The sequence below is a fragment of the Tamandua tetradactyla genome, chromosome 23 (assembly GCF_023851605.1).
Source record: "Tamandua tetradactyla isolate mTamTet1 chromosome 23, mTamTet1.pri, whole genome shotgun sequence".
Classification (NCBI taxonomy): Eukaryota; Metazoa; Chordata; class Mammalia; order Pilosa; family Myrmecophagidae; genus Tamandua; species Tamandua tetradactyla.
In genome coordinates, this window is record NC_135349.1 from 25185355 (window position 1) to 25211239 (window position 25885).

General features: G+C 56.5%; 1 protein-coding gene across 1 annotated transcript; it reads right to left on the bottom strand.

Moving 5' to 3' along the window:
* Window positions 1-1426: 1426 nt before the first annotated feature.
* On the bottom strand, window positions 1427-22167 carry SBK1 (SH3 domain binding kinase 1). Its single transcript, XM_077140238.1, has 4 exons — window positions 21563-22167; window positions 4352-4584; window positions 3027-3229; window positions 1427-2263 (listed from the first exon to the last, which is right to left on the bottom strand). The coding sequence occupies exons 1-4, from the start codon at window positions 21655-21657 to the stop codon at window positions 1427-1429; spliced, it is 1368 nt and encodes a 455-aa protein (XP_076996353.1). The 5' UTR covers window positions 21658-22167.
* Between the last annotated feature and the right edge of the window lie 3718 nt (window positions 22168-25885).

Genomic DNA, 25885 nt, shown 5'->3' on the forward strand with positions numbered 1-25885 from the left:
AGCCCCCTTAAGTGCCCCAGAACCCCAGGGGAAACCCTGGCAGGGGCAGCCCAGGACATGGTAGGGGGAGAGGGTGCAGCCTCCCCTATGTTGAGGTTATTGCCGGTCCTGGGCTTCCACCCAGAGGGCAGGGGTCACGAGGGACCGCCGAGGGAGGTCAGAGTCCTCTCCACAGTGGCTGCCTCGGGGCCTGCACCAACCTGCTGGGGTCTCCTCGCCAGCCTCCGAAGGCTGGGGTGAAAGCAGGCCTGGAGGCCCTCCTGGCAGCGCCTGTGAAGGGGGCTGTGCAGGGTGGGTCTGTGGTGCCTGGACACGCACTTACATGCACACACAGGCTGCACCTGCACACAGGCCTATTCACACCCCCCACACCTATCCTCACCCCCAGATTTGGAGGGCGACACATTTGATCCCAAGAAACTCAGGAGAAATTCCTGGCACAACACCCCTGGCTGCCTACGGGGAGCCCTGGCCAGGGCATCTGGGCTGGGGCAGCTGGGACCCGAGGAGCTCTGGGAGCTGTCCATGACCTGGGGAAGGTGCGGCCCACTGGGTGGCGGTGGGGGTGGAGGTGGGGTGGCCTGCAGCTCTGCATTCCAGTTCTAGGGATGCAGTGGCAGTTGACACCAGCGGCAGTAGCCAGCCCACGGAGGTCTGGATAACGGGGGTGGGAGGTATGAGAGCTCTGCCTCTGAAAGGCTGTGGGGCCCGAGGCCTGTTGGGGTGTGCAGTTGTGGGGGTGCCACTAGATTCCTGAGGCCGGGGCCTGCACACACACACATCTACACCAACACCTAAAAACTTGCTACATTTTGCAGGAAGCTCAGTCCCTTCCCTTTCCCTCCCAGGACAGGGGCAGGGCATACTGAGTGGCACCCTGCCCTCAGCCCATCGTCCTGGTCCCAGCCGGTGCCCCCGGGAGTCTTTGGCCCCTTCTCTGCCCCAACCGCTTCAGTCCCTTTCAGTGCCAGGGTGGGGAGGGCAGAGTGAGGCGAGGCCGCCAGCAGGACCTGGGATGGGGCTGCGGGATGCGATGGGCCCGGAGCAACTAGTCAGCAGTTCCAGGGTTTGGGGAGACGTCGGGGCAGGGAGGGGGTTGGGTCGGGGCCCTCATGCCCCCTTACTCCTGGCGTCAGGAGCCCTCGGAATCCTTGGGCCGGGAGGCTCGGTTCCCCGGGCCCAGGCCCCACCCCTCCAGGCCGCGTGAGAAGTCTCTGGGTGACTCTCCCCAGCCCGCTGCGGGGGCCCGCGGCCGTCCGGGCGGGGCGGCCCCGCCTAGTCTACCGCTATTCCCTCCCGCCGCAGAGGTGGCCGCTCGCTCCGGACATCCCGTCGCCACCGCCCGCGCAGGCTCCTGGAGGGGCTGAGGGCGGCTGCCCGCCCCCGCCCGGCTGCGCGCGCGCACGGCGCCCGGCCCGACGGCGACTCAGACGCAGATCTCGATGGCCGTGGCCAGCACCACCTGCCCTTTGCTCTTGTCCGGGCGGCCGTCGGTCCTGCCCGGGGGCGCCAGGCCGGCCTCGGGCACGGGCACGGGCACCGGGACGGGGACAGGGACGGGGACGGGGCCCGGCCCGGGACCGACGGCGGGGGGCGCGGGCCGGGCGCCGCTGCCGCTCTCGGTCAGCACGGTCCGCTTGAGCGGCCCCGGCGCCTCGAGGCGCAGCGGCCCCGCGGGCGGCAGGCGGTCCCCGGTGGGCTTGCGCGCGCGGTGCGAGGGCCGGCGCCGCAGCTCGGACGTGAGCTCGTGCTTGAGGAAGCGGAAGACCTCCTTGGCCGGGCCGCGGCGCTCGGGCTCCAGGGCCAGCAGGCGCTGGAACATGCGCAGCGCCGGCTCGGTGAAGCGGCGCCACTGCGACGGCAGCCCCGGCAGGCGGCCCCGCTGCCAGCGCACGAACTCCTCGAAGAAGGCGTCCGCGCCCGACGCCGCCTCCCACGGGAAGTTGCCCGTGAGCACGCAGAAGATGAGCACGCCGAACGCCCACACGTCCACGCCCGTGTCCACGGCGAAGCCGTCGGCGCGGCCCGCCTGGCACACCTCGGGCGCCGTGTACGGGATGGTGCCGCTGACGCGCTTCACGCGGCAGCCCACGCGGCGCGTCATGCCGAAGTCGGCCAGCTTCACGCGGCGGCACTCACGGTCGAACAGCAGCACATTCTCGGGCTTGATGTCGCGGTGCACTAGCTGCCGCCCGTGCATGAAGTCCAGCGCCAGGCCCAGCTGCTGCACACAGCGCTTCACCGTGTCCTCGGGGAGACCCACCTGCCGGCCCGGGGCGGGGTTGGGGTGGGGGGGAAAGCCGTGCTCAGGGAAGTGAGCTGCGCCCGGTCGGGCCCGCCCTCCCCTTCCAGCCTCCAGCCCCCAGCCCCCAGCTTCTCACCCTCACCTAGGTCGGGGCTCTGTTTCCACGGGGGCTCAGCCCTCATTCCTAGGCCCACCTTCCCACCCGGGATCGTCCCCATTTTCGTGGCCCCCTTGCTTCCCACTCCGGCAGCCAGGCCCCTGCCTCCCTCCTGCCCACCACCTACCCGCGCTTCTCCACAACTCCCTCCCCGGCAGGGCAGTTTCCTGCTGCTCCCTGCCTCCCAGCCTTCTTTTCCCTCGTGACCACAGCACCCACATACCAGTTAGCATTACTGTTATGCCCATTTCCCGGATAAGGACACTGAGGCTGCCAGAGGTCTCTTCATTTGTCCACCAAAGGACAGAGCCAATTCAAGCCTAGCATTTGTCAATGCCCGGGCCAACCTTGTCACCCCTGTGGAGCTCCAGAGGAGGTGTGGGACTTTACCCCACCACTCTGGCCCTTTTCACAGTGCTGTCCCATGTCTTCTGCCTTACTGGGTATCATCTGCTTCTCCCACCAGCCTGAAGGTGGGACCTCTGCCAGCCCCCCAAACAGCTCCGGGCAGATAGTAGATGCTTAAGAAATCCTTGTGTAATAAATGAGTGGTCTGACCGCCCCCCCCCCCCATCCTAGAGGCCCCAAAGGCCACCTCCCGTCCCTATGCCCCACCCCAAGTACCTGGGGAGGGATGATGTCAAACAGGTCCCCGGCGGGCGCGTACTCCTGGGCGAAGACATAGCAGTCCTCGGTCTCAAAGACCACGTCGAAGACCTTGATGATGAAGGGGCTGGACGACAGGCTGTTGGTGATGCTCACCTCCCGCAGGAAGTTCTTCAGCTTGGTTTTGCTCTTGTTCACAAACTTCAGGGCCATTTTCGTGCCTGACAGGGGGCAGCGGCGGCAGTGGTGGAGAGCCCCTCTCCCTGCACCCCTGCTCCTCACACACACCCGCAGCCCTCTGCCCAGCAAGCACGCTGTCCTCGCCGCGCAGGGGGAGGGGAAACGGCTGGCCTGAGGTCCCCACTCGGGACCATCCTTGGGCCAAGGTGGTGGGGAAGGGCTGCTGGCCCTTCCACCCGCTCCCTTCCCCCCCCTCATCTTAGCTGTCTCCCTGCCAAGATGATAGCTTCCTGAACTCAGGGCCCTGCCTCGCCAGTGCTGTATCCCCAGTGCCTACACAGTAGGTTCCCACCAAGCATTTGTTAAATGGATGAAGGAATATGAAGAAACTAGACACTGAAGGAGAGGGCTGGCCAGGTGCATCGCCCTGACACTGTGCTTACACAGGCACCTGTACCCACCTGGGCCCAGGGATGGGTGCTATCCACAGGTGTCTCCACAGAGCTTGTGCAACCCCAGGCCCTGCCTTCAGCACCCCCATTCACAGCTCACTCTGCATGATGGCCTATGAGGTGCGCCCTAATGTCACCCTCCTTTATAGAGGCAGAAACCGAGGCACAGAGAGGTTGAGTCGCCTGCCCAAGGTCACAAAGCAAACAAGTAGCAAAGCTCATGTGTATGCAACTGTGGGTGCTCATGCAGCACCCCCACCCCACTCCTGACGGGCTGAGGGGGCACCACTGCGGGTCCACAGTGTATGGAAGGCATCGAGCTCAGTGGTTAATCAAGGAGGCCTTAGCTAAGCAACTGAATCTGTTTGGGCCTCAGTGTCCTCCTCTGAGAAATGAAGATGGCCAGCTCTGACCTCTTCCCTGAGTTCCACATGCCCCGGGGACATCCCCTTGACCATCCTGCAGACATCTTCGATGTGCCCAAAGCAGCCCACTCTCCAGTCTGGGCATTGCACCTCAGATTCCTCCCTTGCCCCAACTGCCCCATCTCCTCTCTGGGCCCCTCGGGCTTCAGCCTCTCCACCCGGATCACTGACTCTGCCTCCCTGCTGGCTCCTGACCTTCCAGGAATACAGAGCACCCCAGCCAAGGCGGAAAGCCGACCATGACCCCCTACCCCAACCTTCAATCCTTGCCACTCTGCTGACTCACCTGTGCCCTTGTAGGCCACCAGGTCGACCTTCCCATAGGTGCCCTTGCCCAGCTCCCGGACGAGTTCGTAGTGCTTGGTGACGTCGCTAGCGGCCAGCGTGCGGAGGGTCAGTGCCTGCATGTCTTCGGTGAGAAGGGGCACGCCTGCGCCAGGCCCAGGGGCGGACCCCGGCCCACAGCAGGGCAGGGAGTGGGATGGCTCGGGCTCTGGGCAGCCCACACTCATCTTCTCCCTGTTGTGGGGGGTGTGGCATGGTGTGTGACAGCAGGCCAGTGTCCCCTCCTCTGTCCACCCCCTCTTAGGCCAGCAGCACCCAGAGTACCTGGGGCTGGGCCTGGATGCCAGGCCCAAGGTGGCCACGAGGGGGCGACAAGCATCCTTGCTGCACCACTCCCCACAAACCAGCCCTGTCCCCACTCTGCCCTGGGTACCACTGGCCCATTTGTTTCACTGGGCCATACAGACACAATGTCAGGCAAAGCCCGTGGGTTTCCTGTCACAGAGGTTCTCCAATTCACAGGTATTTATCAAGCACCTGCTATCTGCAGGACCTACTTACTCAAAGACCTGGGGGCATGACACTGGCCAAAGAGTGGACTTACCTTCTGGTGGGGACATGGACAATAAATGTAGCAAACACAGAATAATACATCACCATAGAGGTGAGATGGGCTGAAGGGGAAACACAGCAGGCAATGGTGGGGCAGGCTGGTGGAGGGCAAGGGGCTGCAGTACCAAATGCTGCAGCCACATAGAATTGGACTTAATTCCAGTGTCCCAGACAAAAGTCTTAGCAGGATGGGGCAGACACGACCACACAAGGACACAAGCAGGCTCGCCCACAGGGAGGGCCTCACAGTCTATCACATGTGCAACGCACTCCTCCACCCTCCAGCACAGAAGACAACCGCAACCCACTCTGGTTCACAAACCTGCGGTGGGAGTGCTGGGCTGCGGCCCCAGACACAAGGAGAGAGAGCTCCTGACCCACAGAGGCCCAGCCCTCAGCTGCCCCCTCCACCCAAATTCCCGGTGTCTACACAAGCTGGGCTGGGCCTCCTGGATGTGGCCCGCACAGCTCCTGATTTGTCTCCGCATGGACTGGCTGTCCTTGTGTCTAGCCTTGGGTGCTGGGAAAACAGAGAGCTACACGGGTGGAGTTCAGGGCTGTGGGGGCCGGAAGACCTGAGGCATGAAGGCTCCAAGTGGGTGACTCTGCATTTGAGGCTTCTGTTTCTCATCTGTGGAATGGGGGTGGGGATGGGGGGGAGCCTTTTGCAGGTGCAGGTATGTGTGTCTTCACGTGCTCCCGCAGGAGGGGCCCGGGACTGGCCCAGCCACTGGAAGTCCACCTCCTGGTGCCCCTCTCCGTCTGCCGTCACCTCCACCCTGGTCCCTGGGGTACCACCCCAGCACTCAGCATCCCATGGCCTGACCCTTGGCCCCTAACTCCCTGCACCACAGCCCTTGGGGATCTGAAAACGCACATGGATGTGGAACCAGAAGGGCCTGGCTAGCTGGGTGACCCTGTGCCCCAGTTCCCTCATCTACAGAAAGAATATAATAATAGTACCTTCCTCGTAGGGTTGGTATGAGGGAACAAGTTAATGGACCTGAAGTGCCCGGTGCCGAGGGCACAGTGAGCATGGGATGCCTGCCAGATAACAGATATGTTGGTTGTTACTGTTATCTGCGTGCTCTCCTGCCAGGGCTGCCCAGCCTGGCTGGAGGGGAGAGGCAGGAGCTCTCCTAGACCCCAGCATCGTCACCCCGGCTCCCTCCCATGCCCCAATCCCCCTTCTCTTCCTTTGCCTTCCCCTTCACTCTCAGCACGACCCAGCCTCCCACTTCACACGGAGAGGAGGGAGCGTCAGCAGGGAACTTCCTGGCCTCCCACCCAGCCACAAACGGAGCTCCATCTGCACAGTCCTCTCAGCTGGCTGCGGGAGGAGGGATCCCCCGCCTCCCCTCCCCTGAGCTTTGGCTCCCTCTCCCCGCTTCAGCTTCCTCAAGAACCTGCTCCCCATTCATTCCCCCTCTCTCAGCCCCCTTCCTCTCCATTCATGAACAAGTCCAAGACTCCCCTATCCTATTAGTTCCTTCCTGCCCCTCAGCTACTGCCTTTTCTCTCCCGCAGCCGTGCCACTGGCCTGGACAACATAGGGCCCTGCCGCTGCAGCCACCAACTGAGCTAACAAGGGGTGCCCCCGCCCCCTCCCACCCCTCCGCAAATAGTCATTCCCTGGTTTCAGGATGAGAAGGGGCCACTCCTTCAACCCCTACCCGCTACCTGGGTGCTGAGCTTCTGAGCTAGGAAACAGGAGATTCCCTTTGATGGCAGCAGGGATGGGTCAGGCTGTTTCTTTAGAAGCATCCTCGGGTCCTTTGGGGAGTATCTGGAAGTCCAGAGGGTTTTTGATTAACACACCCCCTCTCTGTTGGGAACTCTTGCCTCCTGCAGGCCAGGCAGACACATTGGGCTGCTCTCCTGACCCACTTCTGATGTGTCTGGACTCCCCAGGGACTGCTGAGGTGGGCGGGCCAGGTATGTGCAGGCACGTGTGTGAGATTTCTCCCACCTCGGGCCTGGACCCCTGCCAGGTCACTGCAGGCTGTTTCTGCACCCCCCTAGGAGCTGTCTGTCAACTGCAAGTTGCTACAGGCCCTCAGTCTCTCCCTTCTTCCCACACACGGGCAGCTGAATACCTCTGCCCACCCTTGTCCTTTTGGCCTCGGAGTTGCCCTGGGTAGACACAGGGCTGGTCAGGGGCCCAGCTACGGTGGGTGGGTTTGGGCCCGGCACTTGCCCCCCAGCCCCAGGCTCCATGCCCCTGCGCTGCTTCTCAGCGTTACAGCTTAGATGTCCCCTGCCCAGGCTCCTCCCCCAATTCCTGACCAGCCTCACTGTCCCCACACCTCCACCTCCTGTCTCTCCTTATCCTAAGGCCCACTCCTCCAGGAAGCCTTCCCTGGTAACAGGTGCCAGTTTCTCCCTCTGTTGAACCCCCAGGATTCAGGCGGGTCTGGCTGTACTTCTCTAAGGCCCCCTGCTGAATGGTCTCACCTGTGTCCCTGTGTGTCCCCTCAACAGGTCAAGATTCAACCCTCGCCTTCATCTCTTTCTGTGGTTCCTCGAGTCCAGTTTGGGGGTCCCCCCTCCTTCCTCTTCTCCCCGACATCCCTCTCCCCAGGACCTCCTGCTTTAGGCGTGTTCTCCGCAGGGTGTTAGTAGGAGACAAGGAGTTAACCACATGCTGTCCCAGCTGCTGCGTCATCCCCCCAGGTACACACTGCCTCTGACCTAGTTACCACGCATGTGACTTAGGAGGCGCAGTGGAGGCAGCCCAGGCCATGAGGCTCAGCAGGCCTGGCCTTGATCTTAACATGCGCCACTTTTCAGCAGGGTGACCTTGAGTAAGTCCCGTCACTTCTTGGGCCTTGGCTTCTGCATCCATACAGTGAAGAAAATAGCAGCCTCAACAATAACAATGACAATAATAATTGTTAGATGACCCTAGCCATGTGCCAGGCCCTGCTCTAGGAAGTAACTTGTTTAATCTTCACAACTCTATGGGTGGGTATTATTATTACCCCCCTTTGGAGATGAAGAACATGAAGCACAGAGAGATTAAGTGAATCGCCCAAAGTCACACAGCGAGGGCTGGCATTGGCTCCCAAGTTGGTGCTTTAAACCATCATATTTTTCTGAGTCGGAATGTTGGAAACTTTTCAGCTAGCACACTCAGGGGCCAGGTGGGGAAACTGAGGCCCTAAACAGAGCAGAGCCTCAGCCAAGGGCGCCCACACATTCATTCAGCTCCTGCTGAGCAATGACTGGGCCCCAGGCACTACGCTGGGTGCTCTGCACGTGTTGACTCACATACTCCTCACGGCAGACCCACCCCGTGGGGACATCAGTTCGTTTATACAGAGCAGAAGCTGAGGGCCCGAGAGGGAAATCAGCTGCATCGACCTCACGGAGTGGTTGCAAGGCATGTGCTAGCATTGGTGGGACTCGGTCCTGAAAGTGTTTTGTCATCACTGTCATCATTGCAATTGCTTGACAGAGTGTCTGGCGACAGGATGCCTGTGGACTTCCAAGCACCCGGGAGGGTGGAATGGGGCCCTCTGGGTGACCTCAGCTCACTCTGCACAGGTAGCACCGCATCCTTCCCCACTCTGGTTGACTGTGCCACCCTGGGGGACCCCTCAGGCCTTGCACCCCAAATATGCATCCTTGCTGGCCCCAAAGCAAGCTCCTCATCTCCCACCTGCATTGCTGAGGGTAGGTGGGTGTCACCCACTCGTCAGGGCTGCAGTCCTGGCTCTGAACACGAACGTTCTGGCCTCTGGGCTGCACAAGGCTGGGTGGGCAGTCACATGCTCCAAGGACCATGCTTGTGGGGGGCAGGGGAAGGGCTTCCCACGCAAGAAACAAGACCAAATCGTCTCCCACTTCCCGCTGGCAGGTGGCTCTAGCTGGGTGCCAGTCTTGTGAAAACGACGCCTACTTCATAACCCAATAGAGCCCTGCTTTGAAACCCCACTCCTCTTCCCTCCCCTCAGTGCCAGTTCAGCAAAATTTCACTCACTGCATCCTCACAGCCAAGGGGACCAAGATGTTTCCTATTTTTAAAAGTCTTTACTGGTGTATAACTTACCACAAAATCCACCCACTGTAAGTGTACAATTCAGTGATTTTAACAAAGGTGTAGAGCTGAGCAACCACTGCCACAGTCAGTGTTGCATTCTATTTTACAGAGGCCCAAAGCTTAATGATTTTCCCAAGATACAGCAAAGATAGCCAACTGTCTGCCAGAAATTCATGTTTCCTGCTCTATAATACACAGTTGTTGCTGGAAAGTAGCCATCCAGCAGGGAACTACATTTCCCAGCACCCCTTGCATCCAGGCTTGGACATGTATCTGGTTTTCCGCAAGGGGATGTGAGCAGAAGTGATTTGTCTCACAGGCTGGGGCTTTGAAGAATTGGTAAGGGCTTCTCTATTCTCTCTTCCATTGCACACTGGCTTGGTGCAAAGTGTCCCAGGACCCTAGAAGGTGGAGCCACAAGATCCTGGGTCCCCAAATCACTGCATGGAAGGCCTCCCGCTGATAAGGATTGGTGACTGCATTGTTATGTGAGCCGGAAGCAAAGGCCTACATTGTTAGGCTGCGCAGACTTGGGGGCTTTTTTGTTACAGCAGCTGGCGCTGTCTTATTCCCAGGGTTATGCAGTAATTAGCCAAAGACCTAAGATTTGAATCTGCCTGGAATGTGACCAGAGAAGGTTAACCAGGAAGGATTCCCATCACATGGACTCAGTTACAGGTGTGGGCAGAGGAGGAGGGCCTTTTCTCAGCCAGTCTTGTGGGAGAATAATACTGGTGAACATGCCAGGCTCTGTGCTAAACACCAGATTAGTTCATTTATCAATCACAAGAACCCTGGGAGGCAGATGCTATTATTGTCCCCATTTTACAGAAAGGGACATGAGGCGCAGGGGGGCTAAGTAATTGCCCGAGGTCCATAGCTAATAAGTAGCTGAGCTGGGATTTGATCTCAGGCTGTGAGGCTTTCAGGCCCCCTGCTCTATGCACCCTGCCCTGAGAGGCTGCTGAAGGCAGACCTGGGCAGCTATCAACTCAAAATAAGATGATTTTCATGGTTGCAGTGGGCAGGGAGTGAGTTCCCTGTCACTGCAGTATAGAAGCAGAGACTGGATGTCCATCTTTTGGGGAATCAGTGATGTCAGCCAGGCCTTGCTGGCTTTCACTGAGATTCTAAAATTCTGTCCCATGCCGCGAACTCTTCCTCAGGTCCCTGAGCCCATGCTAGGCCTAGAGCATGAGCAAGCGCCAAGGGCATCCTTAAAAATGTCCTGGTCTGGAAGAAAGCCATTGACTGGCTCATTGTTTCAGGCTGGACCACCTCATCTCTCTGAACTAGTGCTATTACTAAAAGCAGCCATCACAGTGGAATTTCAGGCACTGGGGTGGGGGTGGGGGTGGGGGGTAGTTCAGGAAACCCAGCTGGTCTTTCCCACTGCCTCATTTTGCTCCATTCCCTGCATGCGGAGCCAGCTGTGCCCACCCCCCTACATTCTCCCATCACCAGCCTTCAGGCTCACTCCCCCATCCCTCCCTATGGATGTAGTCAGATAGAGTGTATTTAGTCCAGCTTTGAGTCAGTCCTTCCCTTATGCACACATTTCTGTGGTTTCTTGAATGAGCATGTGGTGTTTATCCTGTCCAGCATCCATTCCCCCTTTTTCAGGTCATGGTTCAATGGGGGTGACTCTACTGCAGCTTTCAGGGCCCAGCCAACAGGCAGATCCATCCCATCCCCAGGCCACTGTGACCAACTCAGAGAGCAAAATATGACCCAAAGTGACCTACTGAGAGCTAGCTCTAGAACTTTTGCTGCAGTTTTCGGAAAGAGATGACCTTCCACCCCTGGGCTGGAAAGCTACAGAACACAGGCCTGGAGCTGCTGGGGGCTGGCTTTGCCGCCATGAGGGGAGAGGCTGCCTGAGAATGAAGCAAGAAAGAGATAGCAGAGCTGGGAGGTGAAGAAGTTCCTAATGACTTTGAGCACCTGGATCTAGACATTTCTAAAGCCAGTTTGTTTCATGACTCAATATATATATATATATATAGGCTCAATCCAGTTTGAGTTGGGTTAATATAACTCGCAACCTACAGATTTCAGACAAACAAACCTACTCAGGTCCAGTCACTGTGCTAGGTACTGGTGTGGGTCAGATAGATTAGAATGATGCATAAGATAGAGGGCATGAGCCTTCAAACAAGGAGATAAATTCTGGACACAGGTAACCAGGAGGTTAGGCAGGCAGTGGTCAGTACTCCAGAATTTCCAAAGAAGGCAGTGGGCAATGGGGATCAGGGTGGCTTCCTGGAGGAGGCGACACCCAAGTGGACCTGGAAGGGGATAAACAATCTAGTAAGAACCTGACCCGGAGGTCTTTAGGCTCCCTAAAAACAAGCCCCAAGCTTTAATCATTTTTCTATTTCTAGCACTTAGCCAGGGTGACAAATGCTGGTGAATAATTCTTTAGGTGTTTGGGAACTTGTAACTTTTATATCTCGGCTTTCCTGAATGTGGCTGTGCAGGCTCATAGCTATTTCCCCAGGGAAGTGCAGTGAGGTACCACTGGCATTTGTTTTACAGATGCAGAGACTAAGGGTCAGAAAGGAATGGTGATTTCCTCCAAAAGTCACATGGAAAGTCAGTGGCAGGGCCAGACTAGAAGCTGGGACATTCGCAGGGCGAGGTGCTTTTTTCCCTCTAACAGCCCCAGCCCTCAGCCCAGCACAGATGGGAGTGGCAGTGTGAGACACTGGTCGCTGGTGAACTGAGAGGCTGGAGGTGCTACGATGAGAATAATGTTACTAATAACGGATACAAAAATGCTGATGATAGCTAACAGGGAACCCCTGCCATGGGCCAAGTGCCTTGCATAAATTAATTCACCCAATCATCACAACCACTTTATGAAGAGGGACTATTATCAACCCCAATTTACAGATAAGGAAACTGAGGCACAAAGATCCAGGTCATCCATCCTGGATGTTGTTGGTTCAAATCCAGGCCTTACCACTCTGGTATCCAAAGGTTTAACCACCAAGATTTGCTATGTCTATATGGGTATAGGGACAATTACCATTTATTTTCTCAGTTTGCCAAGGCTTTATTTACGCTGCTGCTCCTGTTTGATCTTCACAGCAACCCCATTTTACAGAGAAGGACACTGAGACTCAGAGAGGTAAAGTAACTTGCTTTTGGTAACTCTGAGTCAGAAACTGAACCCTCAACTTCCCCCTACTTTACTCCCCTTCTCTACTCGTGGTCCCTGGTCCACCGCCCCAGGCCTCCCTCTGGCCTCATTGTCTTTCAGCACCATAAGAGTGGACAGCACCCAAGTCGGTCCAGCCCTAAGTGCAAGGGTAGAGGAGGCCAAGAACCCAGGCCTAGAGGAACTGCTGTATAATCAGACCCCAGGCCCCAGGGCTGGAAAGGTACTTGTGGATAAGATGGGTATACTTCCACGAGACACTCGGGTTACATCCCACCTTTTGCTATTACAGTGAGTCACCCTGTACGTAAATCATTTCACAGAGTGCCAGTGTCTCTGTATGATACATTTTAGAAATGGGGCTTTCCGGGTCAAAGGCCAAGTACATTTGGGATTTCGGTAGAGTGCCCAATATCCACCCCCCACCCCCCCGCCAAGGGCTGTGCCACTAGCCCTCCCCGAGCTGTGCAGGGAGGTCTGCTTCTTGAAGGAGCACAGCAGATACCGGTTCCCCAGGCAGCCTTGGGTGAGGGCCTCACCATCTCCGGACCTTAGTATCACCTGGGGATGAAACCAGATAATGTCCTTGATGTTTGGTATGCTACCTTGAAATGGGAGAAATAAGAATAGACAGCCTCTTGTATGTGCATAAATAAGTCTGGAACAATGCACCAGAAATTAATACAAGTGCTTGATTGCCCTCGGCAATTGCTCTCGTCATTTGCTCGCTCTTGCCCGTCTCATCAACTCTTAGCGACTGCAGGAACTTCTTAAGTGGTCCCCCGCTTCCCCCATCCCCACCCCCACAGTCTATTCTTGACACAGCAGCCAGGGAGCCCGTCAAAACCTGATCAGATGACATTGCTCCTCTAATCAACCCCCTCCAAAGACTCCAGAGTCCTTTCAGTGGCCCTGAGTTCACCCTTCTGTCTGCTTCCTCCCTCCCTCCCTCTGCTCCAGGCACACTGGTCTCCCGGCTTCCCACCTGGAGGCTGTTCCCTCTGCCTGGACTGCTCTTCCCCAGATACCCAAACAGCTCGCTCCATTGCTTCCTCCAAGACTGTTCAAATGACACCGTCTCAACTAGTGCTCCCTCCCACCCTCTCGGCCCCCCTTACCCTGCTCTATTTTTCTCTCGTAGAACAACTCACTTTCTACCATATTATATAATTTACCGACAGGCCATCTACTGTGACTGTGTCTCTCCCGTGAGACCTTTAGCATGGAGAATACAGGGACTTGGTTGGTCTTGTTCATTGCGAGCACAGTGCCTGCCTGGTACATGGCAGGCATGTAACAAACAGTTGTGAATGGGTGAATGAGTGAGGAAACACATGGATCTCTGGGGAGAGGAGTGGGAACTGGGTGAATGGCGGCAGAGGGAGGAATGAAACGTCCCACTAGGTACAATCCCATTGGAACAGGTGTGGTAATGCTGGAGGAAGCTGCCTAGGAAGTCCCCTCCACCGGCTCAGGAAGGAGGGGGAAGGTGGGAGCACCTGTGAGCCCCCCAGTGCCCCCCGCTGAGTGGAATTCTCTATTCATGCCCCCTGAGGCAGAGCACTCCACTAGTACCCCCGCCTGGCTCTCTGCCTTTCAACCCTTTGCTGAAACATGCTCCTGACCCAGTGTGGGTTCTCCTACTCATGCCAGTGAGTGGAGGTCCCAGAGCCGGCCTGCGTGACCCCAGAAAGAAGCCTGTGAGGTGCTTGGAAAAGGCTCTGGCCTTGGCTGCTGGTCCCCAGAGAGCCCTGGCCTGCCCCATCTTCTCTTTGGTTTTCCAATCTAAGAATTGGGCTAATCCAGTGGTTCTCATCTTTTGCACAGGTCACCGAGGACCCAGGACCATCTCCCCTGAAAAATGTCCCCACACACCATACTTCTTCACGGAACATCTGTAGGCCAAGGCCCCACGGGGCCCCACAAGAGGCTCTAGAATGTCACTCCTGCCTTTCAGTCCTTTGACACAAACACAGACTCCACCGAACAGTCTATTCTGGTTCAAAAGGAGAAGAATATTTTCCAATCTCTTTCTCCATCTTTACCTCAGGCTGTAAATCCTGCCTCTACCTCTTCTTAATCATATGATTTGGGCAGGTTGTGCCACCTCCTGATCCTCAGTTTGCCCATCAGTAAAATGGGGCTGAGACTGCACGTGCAACCTGCCGGGCCACTGAAAGAATTAAACAAGCACTGAAGTGCTTGGCACAGAACACATGCTCAGTAAGAATCTGCTGGACAGAGGGGGACCTGGGACCTTGCTTCTATTTTTGGCCCTGTTTCTATTGTGATTTTGGGTAAGGTCATCCCCCACTGTGCCTCAGTTTCCTATTCTATAAATGAGGGCCATTCTGGTTCTGCCAAATCTCACCCCCTGAACACGCTTGAGCCAGAAGGGACTGTGGAGACTTCCCAGATGAAGAGACTGAGGTTCAGAGAGGAGGACTTGGGACTCTCCCAAGATCAAGCAGCAGAAACTGGAAACAAACATTCCTCTTTCCTGCCCTCGCCAACAGAGGCAGCCCGGGGTTCCCTTGCACTGTGAGGCCCTGTCTTTGGCTCCTACCTCCGTCTTGGCCTCCCTTCCCAGCTGGTGCTCAGTCTGCCCCTTCCCTGGGGCACATCCTGGCTGGTTATTAATAGCCCATGACTCGTCTGCCTACAGCTGGTGCCCAGGGTTGGAACAGGCTCTCCTCTCGCCCTCCCCAGCAAGGCCCTGTGGGGAGGTGGGAGTCCTGGTCTCACCCTTCGTAGCCCCTGTGACTTTGGAATGAGCTGGGGAAGCTTTTTGGTGGACCTCCAGCCTTGCTGCCTGGGCCAGACAGTTAGCCCGGTAATCAGCGAGCATGCACAGGGGTGGAAAGCAGGGGCCTTGGCCGGAAGGACTTGGGACTCTCCCAAGATCACCTCACCCTTTCCTGGCCTCCTCAGAGGGACGAGGTTGGGGAATGTAGCCCAGCTTAGGAGCCCAGGACCCCCATTCAGATAGGTTTGCGTGAGTGTTCAGTCACCACCATTTCTAGCCATGTAACACTGGGTCAGTCACAATTTCTTTGTGCCTCTATTTCCTCATCACTAAAATGGGGATAATTATGGTGTAGATAAAAGTATTATTAATAATAGCCAACATTTATGAACCTCTTAAAGTATAAGTAATTTACATATATTGACTCATTTAAACCTCACAACCACCTTAGGAGTAGTTGCTATTATTATTCTCATTTTGAAGCTTGGGAAACTGAGTCTCAGAGAGGGGAAGACTGAGCGATGTTTCCAGTGTCACACAGTTAGGAAGTGGCTTAGAGAACATTTGAACCGAGGCTGACTGGCTTCATAACATTCCATGATAGTGTTTATTATTACTTTATTCATTCATAAATGAATGAATAATAGGTACTCAATAATAAATATTAGTTGAGCACCTACTCTGTGCTAGCACTGCTCTTGGGTCTGGAATATATGTGTGAACCAACAAACTGCCCTGCTCTCAGGGAGCTTATAGTTGACTTTTGGAGCCAACACTATGAAGATGAGTCAGAGAGATGTATGTCAGACAGTAAGAAGTCCTACAGGGACTTCTTAGATGGGGTTTCAGATGGGGTGGTCAAGAAAGGTCTCTCTGAGAAGGCTGCAAGCCAGGAGGACATCATGGTGGAGGTGGTTTCCCGGCAGAGGGAATAGGTTCAAAGGCCCCTTTGGTATGTGAGGAGACCAGCGTGGTGCTGTGTGGTGGGCAAGAGGTGAGGGGCAGATGAGGCTGGAGGCATGGCAGAGGTGGAGGACTGCAGGCCTTGAATTCACTCTAGGTGAGACAGGGAACCACGGCACTGCAAACTCCAGGCCTGAGCATGCCATCCCTGCAGCAGCCAACCTGTGCATCAGGCCCCAAGAGGCAAGGAGAGGCAGCGGGAAACTGGCCTGTACCTTGCATTTGGAGCCAAGTCCAGTCTCTAGCAGAATTCCACCATGGGCCTCAGAGTGGGCCTGAGGAAGCAGCGAGGGAAGACTTACAGGCTTCTGGGGGAGTCCCATGAGCCCCAGCTGCACGCAACTTGCTGCTGCAGCTCTCGCCCATTGTGGCCCTGTGTGAGCAGAGGTGTGGGGGCCGGAAGGCTGAGTGATGTGTTCAGGAGTGGGGCTGGAGGTCCTTGTGGCTCTCTGGCATTGCCCGGCAGAGTGGGTATGAATAGGGGAAAGGAAGGCAGAATCTTTCCCGAGTTCCACCTATGGAGCCTTGAGTAAATACCTTCACCTGTGAGCCTTCTTGTGTTTCAACTACAGAAGTGGTGCTAACATTCCTTTTCTGTTGAGGATTTCGAGGATGAATATTATATAGCAAACACTTTAGCACATTCCAGGCGTCCTTCATAGCTCTCTACCTTTGTCTCCTTAATCCTCACAACAGCCTGCAAGGCAGGCAACAATGCTGTCCCCCTTTTTGCAGAGGAGGGATTGGAGGCCCAGAGAGGTTAAGCACCTGGTCCAAGGTCACATAGCTGGGCCTAGGGGCTGTGCTTTGTACTACAAAGCTATGTGATCAGTCACTAACCATGGGCCCCACTGCCCCTCCTGGAGACACTTGAGGTTCAGGGCTGGTGGGCACCTGAGCTCCCGGGTGGAAGGTGTCCCCCATGCAGGGCCTTGGGCCTGGTGCAGGAGATTTGGGAGACCTTTGTGACTAGGATAGTGGGCCTCAACAGACCCAAAGAAGCTGCTCTGTAGGAGGAGGGCCAGAGAGTTGTGCAGCCCCTCTAGGGCCAGGCCTGACAAGGAGAAAGAGGCTGCTCTGTCTTCTAGCACACACCCCAACACATGCCCTAAGTGTCTGCCCCTCAGGGCTATCCCAGCATCCAGAGGCAGCTGGAAACTTCTTTGCTTCTCTGGTGACTGGCTAAAGGCTCATGGAAGGGGTGCTAGAACAGTGGGGTGCCACAATGGCTCCCCCAGGCCCTAGACTAGCTCGTTTGTGGGCCCCAGTAGAAACAATAAGAGCAAACGCTTAAGTAGCAGCCACTGTTAAAAGTGCTTTACCTGTGCAGTTTCATCTTATCCTCACAAGGACCACAGGAAGTAGGAGCTGCTAATAGCCTCCTTCTACATCAGAGGGTAAATGACCCATCCAAGGTCATGCAGCTGGTGAATGAGAAAGGTGGAGTCATGCCAGCTTCACATAAACCTTTCAGAGCTGGGCTCAAATCCCTGCTCTGCCTCTCATGCGCCGTGTTACCCAGGCCTCTCTGAGCCTCGGTTTCTATCTCTATTGGGCTAAATGAGAAAATGATATCCAGGGCCTGGCTTGAAGCACTCGACATTGAAAAATGTACCATGGCTTCCTTCCAACCTTGACATTACAGGGCCCCCCAAGCCAAGGGCTGAATTAGAATCCCCACTCCAGGCCAAGCTGTGGCAGGGAGGTGGGGGGGGGCGGTGATCACGAGGGGGTAGGAGAGGGGGTGGTGGCTTTAATAGACTCTTCCAGGCCTGGCTACCACTGCTGCCTGGAAGGAGGAGCAGGGTGGGGGTAGGGTGGGGGAGGGAGTGGTGGTTTGGGGAAGTCCCTAGGCCTGGAGGAGGTGCTATCCAGGCTCTGGCCTGAGGTCCATCTGCCTGGGGCAGACAGCCTCTAGGAATTGCTCCAGCATGGAGCCCGGGCTGGCACCTCACTTGGAAAGCAGAGGCTGAGAAGAAAGAGGGCCTTGCAGAGGCTGAGAAGAAAGAGGGCCTTAACTTTTGAACTTCAGCCAGGCTTCCCTGGACCCCACTCCTCAGACAGAACCACAGAACAAGGTTCTGGAAGGGTCCTTGTGGGCTCTCAAGCTTAATCTCCTCCCCACCCTCCCCGTAGTAGAGGCAAAATTCATGTTCTTAAGCACTACACCCTTTTGCCTCTCCCCTTTTTTGGGGATGGTACCAAAAGCCCTCCCACCTCCCCAGGCCGGCCAGGGGGCCAGTCCAGCTAGGGGCAAACCAAGGAGGCAAAATCACCAAGGGTTAGCCACCCACTTGCCAACGCCTCTTTTACTAGGAGCCAGTAGTCACCAGGCACTGTATGTGCCACACTCTATCCAAGGCCCTTTTCAGGCTTTAGCTCATTTAATATCCCTGATGACTCTAGGGGATAGGCCATAACCCTGTTTTCAGATGAATAAACTAAGGCCCAGATAGGTTAAGTAACTTGCCCAAGATCACACAGCACCAACGTAGAATTCAAACCTCAGCAGAGCCCAGAACCTGCGCTCTCAACCATGGTGCTCTGCCGAGCCCTCTGACCTTGGACATCTGTGGACCTTCATCCAGGACGATGGCACAGTCCCTTCCAGGGCCATGCCCAGTGGCTGGTACTCAGCAACAATTATCAGTTGATATTTTTGAGTGACTCCTATATCTAGGCCCCCACCCCTCCCATCTCACCAAAACTTAGAGATATTCAGATTCAGTCCTAGACAGTTAGATCAAGGAAGAAGCTTAGAGTCCAGGGACCCTCTAGTCCAATTCTTCTCAGGCAGGGGGTAAAGTGAGGCCCCGAGAGCAGCCCTTACCTGAGTCCTTAGCAAGACCTGTGCCTAGAACCTTGGACTTTTGTTTCCTGGCAAGTGGGACAGTGAAAACAGATTTTTGTAGCTGAATCCCTTTAGCACAGGGGGTGGGGGGAGGGTACACACTGGACCAAGAGTGGAAAGTGCAGCCAGGCTGGTGAAGCTCTGGCCCTAAAGACCTGGGAAGGACACTGCCCTGAGCACGTTTTAACTTGACTGTCGGGAGGCAGGCGGTGCCCGTGTGCGCAAAACGCACACAGATGGAGGTCACCCACTGAACAAACATTTTCTGGCCCCACCCTGAGCCTACAAACCCCAGATGTCTACAGCAGGGGCCAGCAGGTCACGCAAATGAGTGAACAGGCCAGCTGTCTAAAGAAGGCCATCATTCTTCAGCTCCAGCCGGGGGCTGCCAGATCATCTGATTTTCTTCAGGAGGATCTGAAAATCAGCCATCTACATGTAAAATCTCCCAACCGCCAACAAATGCAAACATATTCAACACTCCCTGGGCTCATGGAATGTGCCCGTAAGCTGTATTTGGTCCCCGGGCCACTGATGTGTGGCATGTGCCAGATAGGATGTGGGCTCTGGGTTGGACAATGCGCATGAAGCCTGGAAAGGAAACCGGCTCAGCTCCTGGAGGCGAGTCTAGATGCGGAGACCAACTCTCACAGCACATGGAGACACACGCCACCATCTCCAAGACAACCCGTCTATCAACCCATCAAATCTGGCTCCCTACTATGTGCCAGACCAGCTCAGATCAGAAGGAGGGTGGAGGCAGAGACCTACAGTGACACACGAAGACATGATGGAGTGAGGGAACTAGGGGACATTGAGGAGATGAGCAAGGGGTAGAGGAGGGTGAGTGAGAAAGGGGAGATGACACTGGAGAGGTGGCTTCAGGTCAGGTTGCAAAGGACTCTGACAGCTGAGCTGGGGGCTGCGCTTTATTCTGCACTCCATGGGGAGCCCTTGTAGGTTAGTGAGGAAGTCTTACTCCTTGGCATCTTAACGGCTTTTCCTGGTCAGTGACTCAAATCTCTGTTCTGCTTGGTTGGCAGCGGGTCGTGTGACAGGGCCCCGGGCTCCTGAGAATCCAAGGGGGAACACGAACTCACTTCAGAGATGGGCAAGACGTGCCTGGGTGCTTCTCACAGGTTAACTTCGAACTGTGCCTACCCCACTGGTTGCAGAATGAGTGACTCGTTTCTGTCATTATCTCTGGGAAATGCCACATGCTTGTCCAAGGTCACCCAGCCCTCAGGGTAGCTGGCTCCCCCATGGCCTGTGCACAGGGAGTTTGCCTCAACTGTCCTTGACTTTGCGGGAGGGGTTGCAGAGGGGCCTGAGGCACCCTCCTGCCTTCCACTCCTGCTGGTCACAGCCTCCCCCTTCGGTCAGGGCTAGCAGTGGGCGGGGTGCGGCACCTGGTGTTGGGGAGGAGGGAGAAGAGGACTTGCTTGCTGCAGGCTCAGGGCCCCCCAGGTCTGCAGCAGGATGAAGACCAGGTATCTCAAGTGTGGGGTCAAGAACAGGTCAGCCGGGCCTGGCACTGGGACTGGCCTAACCACGTGTGGCCTGGGCAAAGTGAGAACAGCCCAGGAGAGATCCGGAAAGGAGGTCAGGATGAAGTGGGAAGAAAGACCTTGACTCCAGTGTCTGGCATGTCAAGGACACAGATAAAGGGTTGTTGAATGAATAAATGAACAGAGGACCCGGTGATGAGGCCACTGCCTTCCTGAGTCTCAGTTTACTCACCTGCAACCTCTCTGTCTGTAGAGGGCTCAGAGAGGAGAGATTGGGTAAAGCCCCAGTGCAAACCCCATACCCATGGCTGGGATTACCAGGGTGTGTTCCCTCATGACCGTCCTGCCCTTTCTCAGAACCTCAGACCCAGAACTTCAGGGAATGACATCTCCTCAGCTTCCCTAAGAGCTGCAGGATCTGGGGTTTGGGACCTCGCTGATGTCTGAGTTGGGGCTATGCTTTGTACACTGCCTGGAAATCACCCCTTAGTGGTCCAGGACACACCAACCCAAACCTAGGTTTGGCCCCAGCTGTTCTAGAGGTCAGAAAGAGGAGGAGGGAAGGCCTTGGGTTGGCTGCTCCTGGGGTACATGGGCCAGAAAGGTACCCTGACCCGAAATGGCTTCTTCATCTAGATGGTCCCCACCCACCCACTGAAACTAGCACCTCGCTTTGGGGAGGGCTTGGTCCCTCCCTGTCCTGCAGAAAGCATAAAGTATGGCCTGGATAAAGACATTTCCCCCCACACACACACACACACACTGTGGCCTGGGTCAGGGGCAGTGGGGTGATAGAGAAAATAAAGGATTCCCATCGACACTCAAACACACCCCTTCCCTGCTCCAGTACAAACAAAGACACCTCTCCAAAGCCTCAGCCATCACCCTAGGGCCACTCACTGCAGGCCCCCTCACCTGTGGACACTCTCCAAATCTCCTCCCAAGGGGACTTCACTTGAAAACTTAGCCTTGCCTTGGGGTAGGGGGGTACATTCCAGGAACTGAGGGTCCCCACGCTATAGGCTTGCAGATTTGGTGTGGGGGGGGATTCCCACCTTATTCCCCCCTGCCCCAGTGATGCAGGGGACTCTGCTACCCCTCTCCCAGGGGGCCAGGGAGCTGCGCCCAAACCACGGAGCTTGGGTGGGGGAAGGGAAAGGAGGAGGGGGCAGCTCCTCAAGCAGACACAAAGAGACGTCCTTCAGCCTCGGTTCCATGGCGACGCCGGGGAGAGGGGAGCGCGCACCCAAGACTTCCCTCCCCACCTGCAAGGGCTGGGGACTTGGGCGGCCCCTCACCTTCCGCCCCTCATTCGGACCCGGCTTACCTGGGCTGGGGCCGCGGGGACGTCGCGGCAGGGGGTCTGGGCGCCGTCTCGGTCTTCGTTGGCCCGGCCCCGGGGGCACAGGGCGCCACAACCATCGGCTGGGATGTGAGGGGGGCCGCGAGGGGCTCAGTGGCCCGGTTCTGGAGCTCTAGGGGTGGGGGTGGGGGTCCCCTCTTGCTGGTGAGGGGTAGCGCTTGCTATTCTAGATTTGGGGTTTTTGTGTATTGGAGTTGGGGGGGGTCTAGGACCCCCCCTGAGCTAGAGGCGTTCTGAACTGGGTCTTCGTGTCTTGAGGTGTGGAGTTGTACTGACCAGGATCTGGGGAGGGGGCCCCCGTATCCCGGACCGGGGGGGGTTTCCCTGCGACCTAGGTCTTAGGGGGCCCAGATTGAAGAGGGGGGAGTCTTCGCGGTACCGTAGGGGGTCGCTGTCTCCTGGATCCGGAGAAGGTCCCCGCTTTCCCGGCTGGGGAGTCGCTCTGCGCTGGAACTATCGCCGGGTTCTGGATGTGGTGAGGGGATGCCCGCGCTCCCCGGCTGCGGGGGCTGGCTGGGTCCCGGGCACCGGCCGGCGCCGGGAGGAAGCCCCTCAGCCGCTGGGGGGCTCCGTCACCGCCGCTACGAGCAGCCCGGCCTTGCGGTCCCGGCCCCCGGCCCGGCCCGGGCTCTGGCTGCGGCTCCTGCTCGCGCTCGGCGAGGTGCTCGGGACCCGGCCCCGGCGCCCGCCCGGGCTGCGCTCCATCGCGGCATCGCGGCTCCGCCCTCCGGCCCGCGCGCACCTGCCCGCCCGGCTCGCGACTCCGCCCTCCGGCCCGCGCGCCGCCGCCCGCCCCTTTGTCCGCCCCGCTCGGCGCGCGCCCTCGCGCACGCGCACTCACCCCGCCGCGCGCTCCCCGCTCGCCGCGCCCTCCCGCCGCGCGCCTGTGGGGCGCCGATTCTCCCCACGCGGTGGGAGCCGCGCGCGGCGCCCGCACCCCGCCTGCCGGCGGCTCTGGGTCCTAGCGTCCGCGCACTCCCTTTCTAGCCTTCTATCCCCGTCTTTTCTGGGTCAAAGCCCACGAGGGGACGAGAACGAGGTTAGAGAGGACTCGGGGGAATCTGAGAGGGTCACCTCGTCCAGCCTCCTGGCCGCTGCGGGACCAGACGCCCCAGACTGTTCCAGTCTGTGCTTGTGGGGCGGAGCCTTGTCTTGCTCTTTCAAGGAGGGAAAACAAATTCAAGCTCTGTAATCGGATATACACTCACTCTCCAATCCATCCCTCCATCCATCCATCCATTCTTTTGGGAGCGAGACCGCAGAGAACTAAGTTACTGAGGGAAGAGATCGTAAACTGGGGCTCTGGGGCCCCTATCCAGTCCCGGACGTGATTGCGGCTCCTGTAAATGAGCAGTGACAAGCCACGGGCTGCAGCCCGAATGCACGGCGCTCACAGAGAGAGGGGAGGAAAGGGAAGTGGCCGCGTGCGTAAAGGCACCACCGGGTAAGGTGGTGGAGATGAGGTAGAGAAAGCTCACCTTACCTGGCCCCCTGCTTTCCCCTTTCCGTTTCATCCCTGCAGCCCCAGCACCACTCTTTCCCTATGAGACAGCTCCAACACACTGAGCATCTTCCCGATTTTCTCAGGGCCTTTCCTCGGGCTGTTTTCTCCACTCAGCATGCCCCTCCCAACCATTCTGACTGTTTCTAGAACTTTTTAGGGGTTGCAAACTCGAGTATGGGCAGTCACAGAAATTAGTGTCTGGAGTCAAGTGTAAAGGAATAAGGGGTGGTGGAGATGAGGCAAACTGGAGGCATCCTTTGCACAGTGCAGCCGGGTGAATTTTCAAGAGAAGCAGGGAACCCCTATTCTAATGTAAAATCTTCTAACTTTTAAATATTTGGAACTAATTCCAAAAATTTTGAAGCACTGCGTGAGCCAAATTAAATCTACTTTGGAGCCAAATCTGCTCACAGGCCAAGAGTTTGCAACCTCTGCTATTGGGACTTTGCTTCCTTTCCTAACTTGTCTCTTCTGCCTCTATCTAGACTCTTTCTAGAATCCAAGTCCTCTGTTACCATTAGCTGTGTAAAATACAAACTTGATTGTTGCTCCCCTACAGAAAACTGCCCATGGCTTCCTGTTACCCCCAGGGCAGAAGTCTCACCTCCTCATCAAGACCTTCAAAGCTCTTAGCCTTGGGAGCCTGTCTTTCTCTTACTCAGGCCACCTCTTTCCCATTCAGTTCCAGCTTCAGTCATGCTGTTCCTAGAACATTTGCTTTCTCATATGTGTGCATGCCTTGACACATTCTGTTCCTCCTGTCTAGAGCACCTTCCCCCTCTTCTTTGTTTTCCAAACAAGTTATCCTGGAAGCCAGCTCCTCTGTGTCTAACCTCCCTCCCCCGCCCCTCCTGTTTTACCAGTCCCACACCAATGTATGGGAGTTTCAAATATCACACTGGCTTTGTTCTGAGCCTCTCTAAGAAGGCCCAAGTGCATAAAACAAACAACTGGAGGGATTGTGTTATTGGGCAGGCAGCAGAGGGAGACTGGGGAGGGAGGATGGGGGAAGGGAATGTTTTCTTGTGTCTCTAACAAGAGAGTCCAAAACATTAGACTTTAGGGAGCACTCCTATTTTTACACAGGAGGAAACTAGAGAGGGGCCTGGAGAGGCACAGCAGCGAAATCGGGCCTTGAAGTGCTCCCAGACGTGGCTATCAGACAGGCTCCCAAGGCTATCAAGAAGAACCGAGTTCAGTGCCACCTTCTCCAAGCAGCCTTCCCTGATATGCCAGCTGGAGGATTTGATTCTCCACAGTGAATTAGGAAAGGTGTGCCAGAATGCACTGTGGGTAATGAAATCTCCCATCCTGAGCACTGCAGGGTGGGAAGTCCTCGTTCTCAAAGACAGCACGCTCTTTGGCAGGGGACATAGCAAGGGACCCATTACAATGTAAGCTGTGGCTGCTGCTAGGGCCTTTTGGACTCCATGTGTCCTGGAACCAGCAGGCAAGAAGAAAATTCACCATCCTAGGCAGGGGTAACAGCCCAGATCAGCAGGAGGCAGGGCTGACTTTACACGGGGCAGCAGAGAGAAATACATCCAGTGATCCATTGCGGTACCGCCAGGTATTTCATTGCCCCATTGCAACTGTGAACGCACAGGTGCAGCAACCCTAGCCTGAGAAAGTCACTATAACCAAGAGTTTAGATCCCTGAGGACTGAAAGATTGGTTCACACCGCCAGGTAACCCATCAAGACCTGCCAAGGAGATAGCTGAGGGTGCGTATAATTTAGAACGGAGGGTGGAGGGGGACAGGGTGAGTCCCAGTTACAGACCCGAGATCAACTGCAGCAAGACGGCGGGTGGGGGGCAGGGGCTGGAGCTCATTAGAAAGAGGGGCATACTGGATCCATGGAGGAGCTGAGCAACGCAAGGAGGAGAATGCGGTGGTCAGAAAATGCCCCACTCAGATCTCGGGAATGTCACCAAGTGAGGGCAGCGGCTGTGAAAACTGCCAGTGGTTCACAGGGAGGCTGGGGTTTGCTTCCCACTAGCTGCTCCCAGCCGGCGACTGAGCACTGCCGAGATGCTAAGGCACGCCTGTTCCTAGGAGCCACAGGACGTCTCTGATGAATGACTTGGATCAAGGGCTCCCCAGTAGGCTTTGCCAAACTTTCTTAATACTGCCCTGCAGTCAGAGACTCAAAGGCTTTTCCTACCCCACCTCCCTCCTCTCTCTTTCTCTCTCTTCCATGCATTAGCTCTATTGCAGCCTGACGGCTCTCCCAGCCTCCTCTGGCTGGCTCCCTGTTTTCTCCTCCCGGGCGTTCCCTCAATAAATCGCTGGCACACCCAGCTCTCTCTTGGCCTGCTTCTGGTGGACCCGAACCAACACAATCCATCTGTAGAAGGAATTAAAGAGGCTGTTTTGTGCCGCTACAGTTGCTTTTTTCCCTCGACACCCAGGGATAAACCACTCGACACAGCTCAAAGGTTTGTGACCACAGCAATGGAGGCTTCCCAGAGAGGGTCTTATTGGGTGGTCTTCAGATAGCAGAACACAGAGATAAATCTTGGCCACGATTTCCATAGCGACAAAGCCCCAGGACATGGACTCGTCGGAAAACCTTGGACGCAGAGATCCCCCTATAGCGCTCCTCTGCAGAGCCCACATAATCCCTTCAAACAGGCCGGTCTGGTGGTTAGTGTCCGCTCCTGACCCAGGAACCCGGGACTTCTGACCACGATGCAGCGTCCCTTTGGCTGCAGTTTAAATTCACGGGTGTGTCAGAAATTTTGGTTACTATTGGGGAAAGAAGGAAATATTTGCAGTTGAG